Here is a 15,116-nt window from a genome sequence, read left to right on the forward strand (position 1 = left end):
CTAGGGGGCGATACTCATCTCCGTTTCAAAGCTGAAGAACAAGCGCTGTCTGAAGACATCTCCGTGATCATGTGGCCGGCATGACTAAATGCTGAAGGTGCACGGAACGCTGTTACCTTCCCACCAAAGGTGGTCCCTATTTTTCTACTTGCATTTTTACGTGCTTTCGAACTGCTAGGTTGGCAGAAGCTGGGACAAGTAACAGGAACTCATTGCGTTACATGGCGCTAGGAATTCAAAGGCCAAACTGCCAATCTTTCTGATCGACAAACTCAGCGTCTTAGCCAATGAGCAACCGTGTCAAGGCAGGGATCTTAGAGATCATTTATTCCAAGCTGTTGTTCAGCGCAGGAATTGCTGTCAAAGCATCCTCAACAGTTGACCATGTAGCCTTTGTTAAATCACTTTGAACGAATGAGATACCATGACTTTGCATGCCCGTCTATTCTACTGTAGAGCAGCTCTTACTGGTTCACAATGTCCGATTGAAATTTATTCCCTTGTACACGGGGCGCAATGGCTCAGTGGTTAAAGATGCTGAGCTGGTCAGCTGGAAAGCTAGCAACCTGGGTTCAAGACCTGAGCTCCTGTTACAGGTAGTCCTCAATTTACGACCAGAATTGAGCCCAAAATTTATGTTGCTAACTGAGAAATGTGTTATGTGAGGTTTGCCCCATTTTTTCAACTTTTCTTGTCACATTTGCTAACTGAATCACTGCAGTTGTTAAATTAGTAACAATGTTGCTAAGTGAATCTGGTTTGCCTATTGACTTTGCTTGTCAGAAGGTTGCAAAAGGTGATCACATGACCCCGGGACCAGTGGTGGGATTCAGCGGTTCCCGCCTATTCGGGAAAACCGTTTGTTAACTTTTTCAGCAGTTCGGAGAATTGGTTGTTGGAAGAGATCTCTTTCCAACAGCCACTTTACAGGAAAGACAGAAAAGTTTAGGTCTCCATGATGGCTGCGGCTATCCTTGATCTTCAGTGTGTGTTCCCCCATTTCTAATCTAATGGTTAATATTTAAGGCAGCTTTTTGCAAGCAAAGAAGCTATTTGCATTTTTGTATAGGTAATCCTTGCCTCACAACAGTTCATTTAGTGACCATTCAAAGTTACAATGGCACTGGAAAAAAAAAAGACTTATGATCGTTTTTCACACTTATGATCGTTGCAGCATCCCCACGGTCATGAGAGGCCAGGTGAGGTGAAGCGCCCCTCGACGTGAGTGGTGTCGAGTTGGCCATGCCCACCGAGTCACCACCACTCAGCCACGCCTACCCACCTGGTCATTAGATCATGTGACCATGGGGATGCTACAACGGTCATGTGTGAAAAACAATTGTACCGTATTTTTCAGAGTATAAGATGCAACCTTTTCCCTCAAAAAAGAGGCTGAAAATCTGGGTGCTTCTTATACACTGAATACAGCATTTCTTGCCTCTAAAAACCACTCCCTTCACCAAAATGGCCATGCATAGCTTGTAGGAGGCTTTCAGAGAGCTCCTGGGGGCTGAGGAGTGCAGAAATGAACAAAAAATGGCCTGTTTTTTTTGCTCAATTTGCACCCCCCCCCAGGCCCCAGGAGCACTCTATAAGCTTCCTAAAGGCTATCCATGCCCTTTTTTGACAAATGGGCCATTTTTTGCTCATTTTGGGGGGGGGCGCACACCACCCCAGGAGCACTCTACAAGCCTCCTAAAGGCTATTCGTGCTCTTTAAAAAAAAAACCTGGCCCATTTTCTCAGAAAATGGGCCCTTTTTTGGGACATTTGCAGAGTGCAAAATTTTTCTTTTTTTAAGTTGCCTCTTCAAAACCTTGGTGCGTCTCATACTCCGGTGCGTCTTATACTCCGAAAAATACAGTAATTCACTTTTGTTTCAATTTTTTCAAACAAATGATTGTAAGTTGAGGACTACCTGTATACAGTTGGCTCATTTCAACTTGTAATCCACCAAGACCCACAGGCCTCCTCAGCCGAGACTCATGTCTTTTTCTAATTAACAGTAGGACCTTGCCTCCTTCACAGGGGTTTTTGAAGAAGAGATTTGACAGACATTTGTCTGAAATGGTAGAGGGTCTCCTGCTTGAGCAGGGGGTTGATCTAGAAGACCTCCAAGGTCCCTTCCAACTCTGTTATCTCTGTTGAGACTCAATTGCTGGGTTTCGCCCAAAGTTTCAGCTTGGCAATCTCCTCCTGAATTTGATCTTGACCTCTAAAGTGCTTGCTGTCCTCTGCAGGCTATCTCTGTGTTCCTCACAAATTTGATAATCATATGTTAAGCCCAAATCTTGGACGGGAGCCCAGGAAGAGACCACTCATTGCTTCTTTCATCAGGTACTTAGTATGATTGTTCAAGAATGTCAGTTTAATCTTACCTACAGGCTGTGCTTTTTCCTCTGGATCTTGAGAATGACAGAGAGTTAAACAAATCAACAAGTAAACCCCAAAATTGCTGGTTTTTTTGTGAGTAATGTATGTTTTAAATTCACAGCAGGGATGGGTTGCTGCCGGCATTACTGCCAGTTCAGTGCATATTTGCACATGAAAAGGTCTGCGCATGTGCAAAACATTAAAAAATGAAAACAAAATTGTGCGCAAAACCAAAAATCAAGATGGCGGCGCCATAGGAAAACCCATTTGGGGGTGTGGCAGGCCTGGGTCACTGCTGGTTCCAAGGACCCAGGCCACCAAAACATTACTGATTCAGCGGAACCGGTCCAAACCGGTAGGAACCCACTACTGATCCACAGAATCTTTAATATAGGTAGTCCTCGACTTATGACCAGAATTGAACCCCAAGTTTCTGTTGTTAAGTGAGACATTTGTTAATTGAGTTTTGGCCCAGTTTCTGTCTTTTCCGGACACAGTTGTTAAGTGAATCCTTGGCGTTGTTTAGTTAATAACATGGTTGTTAAGTGAAACTGGCTTCCCCATTGACTTTGCTGGTTGGAAGGTCGCAAAAGGGCATCACATGACCCCTAAGACGCTGCAACCGTCATAAATATGAGTCACCTTCCAAGCACCAGAATTTTGATCACATGACCATGGGGATGCTGCAATGGCCATAAGTGTGAAAATTGGTCATGTCACTTCTTTCAGTGCTGTTGTAACGTCACGAGATGAACTTTGGGAGTCGACATAACTATCTGTGTTATGTCTATTGCCCCGTCCAATATCAAAATAATATATTTCTGAGGAATCCTTTTCATTTTCAGAACTTCAGAGTGTATTTAATGAAAAATAAATCCTGTGCCAATACTTCAACACAGTGAACTAATCATAAAAGTCCTCTGGCCGGGAAGAGGCAGTTTGAGTCTGAAACAGCCATAAAGACATTTCAGGCAAAATGTCTACCTACCCCAGAGGTGGACTGCTGGGGGTTTGCACAGGTTCGGGCAATCCTCGAGCTAGGATTCTGCCCAGTTCGGTGAACCCTCAAATGCCACCCCTGGCTGGCCATGTCCACCCTGCCCTGTCCACCCCACCCCTCCCAGGAGACTCCACCCGGCCCATTCATCATGCCAGGGAGGGCGAAACACAGGCCTACTGGAAGTTCCGGAAGTCCGGAAATGGGCCTGTTTCCAGCCTCCAGAGGGCCTCCGGAACCCAATAGAAGCAGTTTTTGCCCTCCCAGAGGCTCGTGGAAAGCCTCTGGAGCCTGGGGAGTGCCGCCCCCCCCCCCCCGCCAGGGTGCAGGAGGCCAACTAGGCCACGCCCAACCAGCCACGGGGCAGCGAACCCTTTGCTGCAATTTTTGAAGCCCACCCCTGACTTACCCTGCTTGATTGGAGTGTCATCCAAACAGGGGTAAAAATGTCTCTGGAGTTTAACTACCTCTTTCATCTCCTGAAATAGAGGCGACAACATGAGCGTCCTTCTAAAGGAGCTGGCTTGTCTAGACACTTCCTCACCCTATGAGGTTACCTCACCCAGCAGCTTCATGTATATGTTAAATAGGAGCAAGGGGAGTGCCAAAATCTGGGATCTTGGGGTTAGATCGCTCATCTCCATCAACACTAACGGGCACCAAAAGGAGTAGAACCATTATTCCTTCCTCTCTTCCTAACCACCTAAGGCACGGGTGTCAAACTCACACTGCCATCACGTGACGTATCGCAATGTTCTTCCCCTTCGCGGAGCTGGGATGAGCGTGGCCTGCGCGTGATGCATTGCGGGTCGCCAGTTTGACACCCCTGGTAAGCTATTCCAGAAGGAAACCATGATGAATGGTATGGAGACCCAGGAGGGCAAAAAAAGGTGCCCACTCTCATCCTCCAGAGATTATCCGCAAGCGTGATCAATGCTGTAACCCAACCTGAAATCAGACTGGGGAAAAAAATGGTCCAAATAATCTTTCAGGGAAGCAAACCACCGTCTCAATAAATGTCCCACCAAGGTTGGATTGAATTTTTCTCTTTGTCTTCCTTCAGAAGCACTTTAGGCATCAGTTGCAAAGTTTCATTTCACAGTTCTTCTAAAAACCGGGGGAGCTCCAGGATCCACAAACACAGACAGTCTGCACAGGCATGATCTGATTCAAGGTTATTGCCAAATCAGTTAGTCCTTCTAGCTCAGGAATGTCAAACTCAAGGCCCATGAGCCGGATCTGGCCCATGGGGTGCTTAGATCTGGCCCCATCTAAGGGCTGCCGTGGAAACAACAAAGGACTGGACCCCAGTGACTTTGCCAGTGAAAACAGAGCCCCCCGCGCCCCGTTTTTTGCGCCAACGGCCTCCTGCAGCCCTCTTCCCGCAAAAATGGAGCTGGGAAGGAACAAGAAAGGAGAAAGGGAAAGAAAGGACAGGAAAGAAGAAAGGGAAAGAGGAATAACAAAGAAAAAGTAGGGAAGATGGGGAAAGAGTAAGGAAGGAAAAATAAGAAAAGAGGGGAAGTAAGAAGAAAGGAAAATGAAGAGGGAAAAGAAGAAAAGGAAGGAAGGAAGGATGGTTATAATGAGAGTGAGGGAGGATCTCAAGAAAGTCCTGCCTTAGCACTTGGCCACTACAGGTACCCCCGACACGACTGACATCGAGCTGGCCATACCCACCCTGGCCACGCCCCTCCAGCCCCCTGAGGTCAAACACAACCGTGATGTGGCCCTCAATGAAATCGAGTTTGACACCCCTGTTCTAGCTCAATTGACAGAATTTGGACAAGATTCTTAATTCTCTAAGGATCTTGAACACGCTTGCTTCAGGAGCAACCCTTTCTCCCACAAAATTAAGCCAAATGAGGTTGACTTAAAATTCACACTGTTGACCTGTCTACATTTAATTTTCCGCCTTGCAGAATTTTCATGATCTTTCTGACAGCACAGGCAAGGAAGTGAAGTCAGCAAAAAGAGTGCCAAGTTCACTTAACACTACACCCTGTCATTCTACAGAAGGTCTCTTAAAACAGTACACAAGATTTCTTCTTAAAAAACCTCTTGAGATTGGGGGGGGGGCACCCAAAACGTCTGAAGGCAAGCTGTTCCATTGGTAAATTGTTCTCAACTAAGAAATTTCTCCTTAGTTCTAGGTTGCTTCTCTCCTTGATTAGTTTCCATCCATTGCTTGTCTTACCTTCTGATGCTTTGGAAAATAGTTGACCCCTTTTTCTAAAAACAACAACCACCACCATTGCAGCTGATATACAACATTCAACATTGATTTAAAGAACAATACCAGCAACTGATGGGACAGTTTTTGATTGTGGTGGATTTTTCAATCATGACATACCTACAATGCAATCTTCTCCTCCACCATATGTAGTCTTCTTAAGACTTCACCGTTTTATATCCTACATTCCAGTGTGGAGTCCAAAGATGCCAGCAGATTCTTATTCAATAACTGAAGTAGCAGATAAGAGTCAACAGCCTCATGTTGCTAAGCAGTGACTCTCAGCTTCTTTGTGGATTTTTTGGTTACTATGGAGACAACAGGGTGAGCATGCACATCATACCAAATTTTGTCTGTCTTCCTTAAACAATAAGGACAGATTTGGCCTTTCCATCAAGGAGTGCGCCAGGAATTAGAAGATAGGGCCGGATTCAGCTCACAGCAAGAGATACTGATCCCCCTCCTGACTGTGCAGCGTTTGAATGATAGCAATGTTTTGAAACTGGATCCTTTGCAAGGTTCGGCCCTATCACCATTAACTAGAACTTCTTTTGCCCAGAGATGATGAATATGGCAGCATGTGGAAATAGCAGACTTTTGTCAACCATTTCATATTTTATTGACCTAGTTGCGTTCACAGTGTTGATACCACTCATAGTGTCCTGGGATGAAATAAGCTGAATGTTACACATACACAAGAACACACCCGGTGTTCTGACCTAGGCTTCCCAAGAGCATGAAGCAAACTCCTTGTCCCGACAAAAAAACCCTTTTATTAATTTACTGTGAATTCTGCGCATTCACATCCAGAAAAGTCTTTTGAGGGAGGATTTCCAGTCACAGACGTTATCTGGCTTGGAGAGCTGACAGGCCGATATCTGCAAAACTTGGCAAGGAGTCTCGGAGAGTCACAAACCAATTAAGCGAACTAATTGTCTCCTGCAAACTCCCCTCTCCTTTCGCTCCTCTTTATTTCCTATGGGAGGGGCCATTCACTGTTCACATGTGCCTTTACTCCCTTTACTTTACTTTACTTTATTTTGGACTTTTATACCGCCCCCTCTCCCAAAAGGGACTCGGGGCGGTGTCCCGAGTCGGCCTTTGTTCCTTAGCTGTTCCCTTCTCCTGGCAGCTCTGCGCATGCTGACACTGGGAAGAGGCTCCAGCTGTTCTTCTGCCCCACTGATGTCCAACTTCGAAGGCAGCTGATAACGGTCAGAAGGCCCTGCTCCCATCTATGCCTCCGACACAGAGCCCTCATCAGAGCCTTCCCCAGACTCCAGGACTGGCCCATGTTCCTCCCCAACCTCCTCCTCACTGTCCGAATCTGCTGCCAGCTCTGCTGGCGGGCCACAACACCCGGTGGAAACCAAATGGTGTAGATAAAGTCCTAATTAACTGCATTAATGGCTAGGGGCCAAAGTCAAGTTACCTTTCAGGTCTTTCCTCTACATTCAAACAACTGCTTTTCTTTTCAGCATCTGTGCCCCAAATCAATTTGCTCATCAAGATGCCAGCCATTTAAGGCATTATTTTATGACAGTACTGCTTAAGGCTATTGTACTGGTTTTCCTAGCTCAGTCTTACAATTAAGAGCCTATAAATGACATGCGGAATGGAACAACAACATTCCAGCACTTGGCGAAATGGGGCTCTCCAATCTCTTATCAGTCCATCTCATTAATTTAGCGTGGTTGCAGACAGGGCTTTGGATGTGAAAGCAGAAGCATGCAGGGCTACAACTGTGGCACTCATTTACAGCTTCTTAAAGCAGCCACTCCTTTTCCTAGAATCACACAGCTGTTGTTTAATTCCAGAAAAAGGAATGAACTGTTGACTGCGGCTACCACTATATTTACATATTCCCATGCTGGTCAAAGCACCATAGTCCTAATAGACAGCATTATAATTCGTAGGGAGTTTGTAGGGAAACATGAATGTACAACATTCACCTCAGCAGAGTTCAGTATCTTTTGACAATTGCGGGATAGGCAGAAATAAGGCAGATGCAGGTTTACTTCATTTTTTTCCCCTACAAAACATTAGATTTCCTAGGAACAAGATTAAAAAGCAGCCTGAATGTTACTTTAATCTTATTCCGTATCTTAAAAGATGAACATTGTTTTCCCTGTTGAAAGTTTTTAATTTAGGAAAACTTTAACTGCTGTTAAACATCAACTAGAATGATGTAATTTTTTCATTTTTTTTCTTCATAATATTTTTTAACTGCCCAGAGCTGTACATGAAAGGATTTGTTTTAATAAAACTAAGAGGGGAAAAAAGATAAATCAAGAAATTGCAACTTCTGTTTCATATTTGACAAGACCATCTGATTCTCTTTGCTTAGTAATATACCAATATATGTTCATTTGGAGTAAATATTAAAGTCTGTTCATGTGTGTGTGTGTGTGTTATATATGACTTTCATAACAAATGCAACCTACCTAAGTATAACGATTTTTACACTTCTTGTCATCCCTTCCACTAAGCATCCATAGTTGCACTAGAACATGTAAATTAAATGGATTAATATATGAGTTGTTAATTGATTTATATGAGTGTTATGGCTATGCTATAGAATAGAATAGTTGGAAGGGACCTTGGAGGTCTTCTAGTCCAACCCCCTGCCTAGGCAGGAAACCCTATACTGTTTCAGACAAATGGTTATCCAACATCTTCTTAAAAACTTCAGTGTTGGGGCATTCACAGCTTCTGGAGGCAAGTTGTTCCACTGATTAATTGCTCTAACTGTCAGGAAATTTCTCCTCAGTTCCAATTTGCTGATTAGTTTCCACCCATTGCTTCTTGTTCTACCCTCAGGTGCCTTGGAGAATAGTTTGACTCCCTCTTCTTTGTGGCAACCCCTGAGATATTGGAACAGTGCTATCATGTCTCCCCTAGTCCTTCTTTTCATTAAACTAGACACAACCAGTTCCTGCAACTGTTCTTCATATGTTTTAGTCTCCAGTCCCCTAATCATCTTTGTTGCTCTTCTCTGCAGGCTCTAAACCGAATGAAGAATAGAATTGCAGACTAGCTCAGTTGCACCAAGATTAATTGATTTGTGCTGAATCCAAACCTTGCTAAGCTAAAGAGAGACAGATAATTTATTTGCTTTGAAGCTCCTGTTAGATCAAATGACTGAGTCCACACAGCATTCTAAGCTTTATTTAACCATAGTTATTGAACAAACCACAAGTGTTAGAGTTAACACAATATGTTAGTCTAAAACCAAATACATCCCACAAAGGGCTTTGTGCAATATGTGCTTTATGGCTTTGTGTCAAAGGCATGGTGGCCAATGTAAAAGGCAGCTCGGTTCAGCTGCATAGAATACAAACTTTGAGCTTTCCTATCATTCAATAAACTCTTCCAATGGACACACACAGCAATATTTTGTTCAGGGTCAATAAATCCAGATCAAACTAATTAAAACCTGTATCACACAGATTTCTAACTAATAAAATAAGACATTCAAGATATATACTAAGACTTGAGCTGGATTTCAGCCTACCCCCAGGAAGTTCCTATTTGCTGTTCTTAAAGTGGGAGGGAATGAATTACTCATCTTTCTGGATGATCTGAACATTGAATGATGCAGTATATTGCAGAGAGAGGCAATTCAGTACTTCGTCTTACATAATTGAGACAATGACTAACTGCCGTCTTCTTAGGCTGACTATTGGGCATCATGAGGTAACTTGTTCATTTTTTAAAAGAACCCACCCTCCCATTGAAAAACTATACACAGGAATGGCGTTTTAAAGCCAGCTATTGGCATTTCATAAATTCAGAAGTGCAGACTTCATTCTCCTTATTTGACACAGTGTTTTTGAGAAAACTGATTTCAGATTATCTTGAGCATAAAAAACAAGGGGAGGTTAACGGCAATGCTGGTAATTAACGTGACTGTAGATGAAAGATAATCCAAACTATATTAACACAGCCATTCTCTCTCAGGCAAAACAGAGGAGTCTCTCAGTCAACAATAAATACAACCTCTAAGCCTGTATTTTCAAGAGAATCAAGAATGGATCCTTTGAAAAGGCACCTCGGGAACAACTTATAGCGGCTCATCCATAAACCTTGCACTCTTCCTTTCAAAATGCTCCTTGTAGAAAGAACCAGAACTCCAGACTTTTCTCTCATAAAGTGCATTAGTTGACACAAAATGTACCACCCTAAATGACCTGATCCTGATCCATCGGAGTTCATGTTCCATCAATTCCTTCATTTCTGTCTGAAGGAAGGGCTACAAAAGAATGGGATTTTGACTGAGGACAAGAGATTTCTCCCTTCACTAAATGATCCCATTATACAGTAATGTATGGTAGAACCAAACTTAACCAAACCATACTTCACTGAATGTAGAACCATTGCATTCAATGAGTCTCTTTTAATATTTGGAGAATCTGATTGTTTTTATGTAGCAAAACAATTGCACATTTCAATAAAGCTCAACAGATATTTCTGGAAAACTGATGTAATTCTCCAAAGGGTCCATTTAAGTTGGAAATGCATTGAATATCCTTCTAAAATGGATAAAAGAATGAATTTTTTAATGAACACTCCACTGTGCAACTTTTTGTTGCTGTGCTCACATATACAATTTAACAAACATCTCAGCCCCTTCCCATTGATAAAGGCTCTTTTCTGCAAACTGCCAGAATGCTATGAAAAAGAAGCATGCTTCAAGTACTGATATAGCTATTTCAACATGCAAAACAAACAAGAAAACCAATGTACAACTTTTATTGAGTTCTAAACATGTTCCAGTGAAACATTTTGTAAACACTGTTTGTACATGGTATGTACTTAAAAACCCATATATGAGTGGGTATGAGAGAGGATCACATTAAAACAGAATTGGCATTGTAGTTAAGTTATCCTATTGCAGGCTCCTCCAACTTTAGAGCTTGCTGGGATGGAACACAAATTGCTTTGGAACCACAGCAGTACATTCCTAGGTACCAGGAATTCCAAAATGCATAATATCTGACATGCCATGTACAAGAAGATTGTCCGCCTCTTGTAAAGCTGCCTCTCAAGATATCATTAGTTATCCAGAAAGGACCAAAGCTGAATTTAGAGAAAGGCTTTTTTTATACTGACTGTCCATTCCAGCCAAAGTGATTGGGATTTACCCCCCAGTTTCTGCTATTTGAGGTTTTTCATCATATAGAAATGCATAGCAGGTATTCACTAATTTAATACTTATTTATATTTGGTGACTTTAAGGCTCTTTAATTTTTGCATTATTCTCCTAGCTGGCTTTCTTTTTATATTCATTACGTCAAAGAAGCAATTGTATGCCATGGATTTTGGGTCAGAGACCACAAGGCAATAAAATGAGGCTTACACAGTCAATACATACTACAACTGTGTTGTATAAGCAAGGACTAATAGGGCATGAATAAGGCATGAACAGAAATGCAAAACTGTTCAGATGTTCCCATTCATTCCACAGGAACTAACAAGAAACCATGGTAAACAGCACCAAATACCTGCAAGTGCAATCAAATGTTTTTCTTTAATATCAGTTTTATCTATTACTTAAATTCCGTCCTGAGAATTAAGTGCATTATGGCCAGTTCCAAACATTCCATGGCTTCTAGGAATGTCCTTGGTACCGTAACCAGAAATGCATATATTTTTTAATTAATATAAAAAGGGAAATTAAAATCATTTTCCTTTCTTCACCACCAAATGAGGGGGATGGGGATTAAACATCGATACCTGTTAATAGCAGCAAGGTCTTCTATTAACGGCAGAACCACTTTGGTACTTTTGTATTGAGAAGGCAAGGGTGTTGTTGTGAACTCCTCTTGAATTTCTCCACAGAAGGAGATTTGGCTCAAGATTCCAAATGGCAAAAGGGCACCACCCAGAAAGCGTAAGGCAAAAAAGATTAATTAAAAAATGAGTCCATTTATAGCTTATTTCATAATTCTGATTTTTCTCCTCCAATGCAGTTATTTTCCTTGCCCTCGGTTTCCTTTGGGAACGTACTTTTCGGTCATCAAAGACCTGGCGCAAGCCAGTGAAGAAATTTCATGGCAACTTCAAAGCCAAGGAAGCATGCCTGAAAAAATATATATGCATAAATTCACATTGTTCACATTTGTTTTGCGGAAAATCATATATATAAATATATATTCCTATAGAAGAGTTTCCATTAATAATAATAATAAGTTTGAATTTATTAGCCGCTCCCTTTCCAAGTAGGACTCGGGGCGGCGTACAATGGGGCATATAAAACACAGAAAATATATAAAACACATAGGCGTACATACAGAACATACATACAGATACACAAACACGGACTCGGAGGAGGTAAACAATTTACATCATATAGACAGTTAAAAGACCCGCATTAAAATACCCCAATTGTAAAAACCCGATATAAAATTAAGATTTAACGTTTAAAATACAATTTAAAAACAGTTAGGAGGAATAAGAATAATTACGATTGAGCCAGGCCAGATAATTGAAAGAGGTGGGTCTTCAGCTGTACACGGAAGGAGCGGAGATCGGAAGTAATCCTGATGTCACGGGGGAGGTCATTCCACAGGGCTGGGCCCACCACAGAGAAGGCTCTGCTCCTGGGTGTCGCCCCCCGGCACTGTTTGGCGGACGGCACCCGGAGAAGTCCCTCTCTGTGTGAGCGAATTGGTCGTAGGGATGTGTGGGGCAGGATGCGATCCTGCATATAACTAGGCCCTGTGCCATGAAGCGCTTTAAAGATCATAATCAAAACCTTGAAACGCACTCGGTAGACCACAGGAAGCCAGTGCAGCTCGCGCAGGAGAGGTGTTACAGGGGAGTACCTAGTCCTCCCCATAATCACCCGCGCGGCCGCGTTCTGGACCAACTGTAGTCTCCGAGTGCATCTCAAGGGAAGCCCCATGTAGAGAGCATTGCAGTAATCCAGGCGAGACGTCACTAGCGCATGGGTGACTGTGCGTAGGGCATCCCGGTCCAATAAGGGGCGCAATTGGCGCATCAGGCGGACCTGATGGAACGCCCCCCTTGCCACGGCTGTTACATGGTTATCCATGGACAGCCGGGCATCCAGGAGGACGCCCAAATTGCGCACCTGTTCCATGGGGGCTAGTTGGACGCCCCCGATGGCCAGAGATGGAAACACCTGGTTGAACCGGGAGGCCGGAAGCCACAGCCACTCCGTCTTGGAAGGGTTGAGTTTTAGTCGGTTGCCATCCATCCAGACCCGTACGGCCTCCAGACACCGGGACATCATTTCGACGGCCTCATTGGGGTGGTTCGGGGTGGAAATGTATAGCTGAGTATCATCAGCATACAGATGATATCCCACCCCAAAACCACGGATGATCTCGCCCAGCGGTTTCATATATGTGTTGAACAGGAGAGGCGAGAGTACCGATCCCTGTGGCACTCCACATGTGAGTGGCCTCCGGGTCGAACTCTGCTCCCCTGTCAACACACGTTGCGTCCGATCAGAGAGGTAGGAGCCAAACCACCGTAAGACGGTGCCCCTGACTCCCAGCCCCTCTAGCCGGTGCAACAGGATACCATGGTCGATGGTATCGAACGCCGCCGAGAGATCTAATAGGACCAGGATAGAGGAACAACCCCTATCTCTGGCCCTCCAGAGATCATCAACCAATGCGACCAAGGCCGTCTCTGTGCTGTGCCCGGGTCGGAAGCCGGACTGGCGCGGGTCTAGATAATCATTTTCCTCCAGGTGACGTGGGAACTGCTGTGCTACCACACTCTCTACAACCTTCGCTAAAAAAGGAAGGTTGGAGACTGGACGATAATTGACTAGGTCCGTTGGGTCCAGGGAAGGCTTCTTGAGCAGGGGCCTCACCACCGCCTCTTTCAAGGCGGCCGGTAGAGAACCCTCACCCAGCGAGGCGTTCACCAGGCCCAGGAGCCAGTCGCGCGTAACCTCCCAGGATGCCAGTACAAGCCAGGAGGGACACGGGTCCAATAAACATGTGGTAGGTCGCAGACGTCCACGCAACCTGTCCAAATCCTCGATGGTAACCGAGTCGAACTCCTCCCAAAGCGGTCCCTCAAGACTCGCAACGGGCGTCTCTACTGAATCACTGAAAGGGGTCCATCCCATCCGGATTTGAGCACTGTTTCACAGCATGAAACTTGCTCTACATAATTAATAGATACAAGACCCACAAAAATGGGGCTGTTTCAACATTAACCTTTGAAATGTCTCCAATAAATATACTGTATGAGCATATATAATAGCTAGGCATTCAGTCAAGTGGAACATTGCTCAAAAGAGACCTGCTAGAGACGAAGGAAGGAAAACAAAATATCTATTTGTCCAACAGCTGCTTTGGAAGACTGGGGAATCATCTGGAATAGTCTGCACGGTGATGCTGAATTCTATGTAGAAAAATTAACAATAGCCAGCTTGTCTGCAAGAAGTTTCCACCGGATCTTATGTCTTTTCAGCAGCCACTTTGCTTAATGACCGGGCTGCGGGTCCAAATTGTGGTCACTACATGAGGACTATTTGTATTAAGCATGTAGTTGATTTATTACTGTTTTCTATTTGTTTTATTGTTTTAGTGCAGGTAGTCCTCGACTTACGACCACAATTGAGCCAAAAATTTCTGTTGTGAAGTAAGATATTTGTTAAGTGAATGTTGCCCCACTGTACGACCTTCCTTGCCTCAGTTGTTAAGTGAATCACTGCAGTTGATAAGTTAGCAACGCGGTTGTTATCTGAAACTGGCATCCCCTCGGACTTTGCTTGTCAGAAGGACATAAAAGGAGATCTCACAACCCTGGGACACAGCAACTGTCATAAATATGAACCAGTTACCAAGCATCTGGTTTTTGATCACATGATCGTGAGGGTGCTGGAAAGGTTGTAACTGTGAAAAACAGTCATATATTTTTCAGTATCGTTGCTAACTTTGAACGGTCACTAAATGGACTGCTGTAAGCCAAGGACTACCTGTGTTGCTGTACAATAGCTACAGTTGCTTGGATGATTGAAATGGCTTCTAAATTCAACTAATAGAACTGAATAAACCTATAAATCAATGCAGAAATCTAACTAAAGGTACTATACTTTTGGCTCAGTGGCTAAGATGCTGAGCTTGTTGATCAGAAGGTCAGCAGTTCAGCGGTTTGAATCCCTAGCGCCGCATAACGGAGTGAGCTCCAGTTACTTGTCCCAGGTTCTGCCAACCTAGCAGTTCGAAAGCATGTAAAAAATGCAAGTAGAAAAATAGGGACCACCTTTGGCGGGAAGGTACCAGCGTTCCGTGCGCCTTCAGCATTTAGCCATGGCTCTTCAGCTTTGAAATGGAGATGAGCACCGCCCCCTAGAGTCAGGAACCACTAGCACGCATGTGCGGGGGAAACCCTTACCTTAATGAAAAATAAAGTGTTTTCCAATGGATCTGGAGGGAGGCTTTGCTCCTTCCATTTCTGTCTTAATTCTTAAGAGGAGAAGAGCCATCTCTGCCATCCCTCCTGCCCTTTGGTGCAGATTACCTCT

At 43.9% G+C, this 15,116-nt stretch overlaps 1 protein-coding gene across 1 annotated transcript in view; it reads right to left on the reverse strand.

Moving 5' to 3' along the window:
• Positions 1–10,329: 10,329 nt before the first annotated feature.
• The window catches only part of SLC25A20 (solute carrier family 25 member 20), a 33,112-nt gene continuing 28,325 nt past the window's right edge, over positions 10,330–15,116 (reverse strand). The window contains exon 9 of the mRNA XM_081935855.1: positions 10,330–11,684. Coding sequence (XP_081791981.1) covers positions 11,622–11,684 — 63 coding nt within the window. The 3' untranslated portion in view covers positions 10,330–11,621. The remainder of the gene's footprint in view (positions 11,685–15,116) is intronic.

Source organism: Natrix helvetica (assembly GCF_964273705.1).
Source record: "Natrix helvetica genome assembly, chromosome: 1".
Taxonomy (NCBI): Eukaryota; Metazoa; Chordata; class Lepidosauria; order Squamata; family Natricidae; genus Natrix; species Natrix helvetica.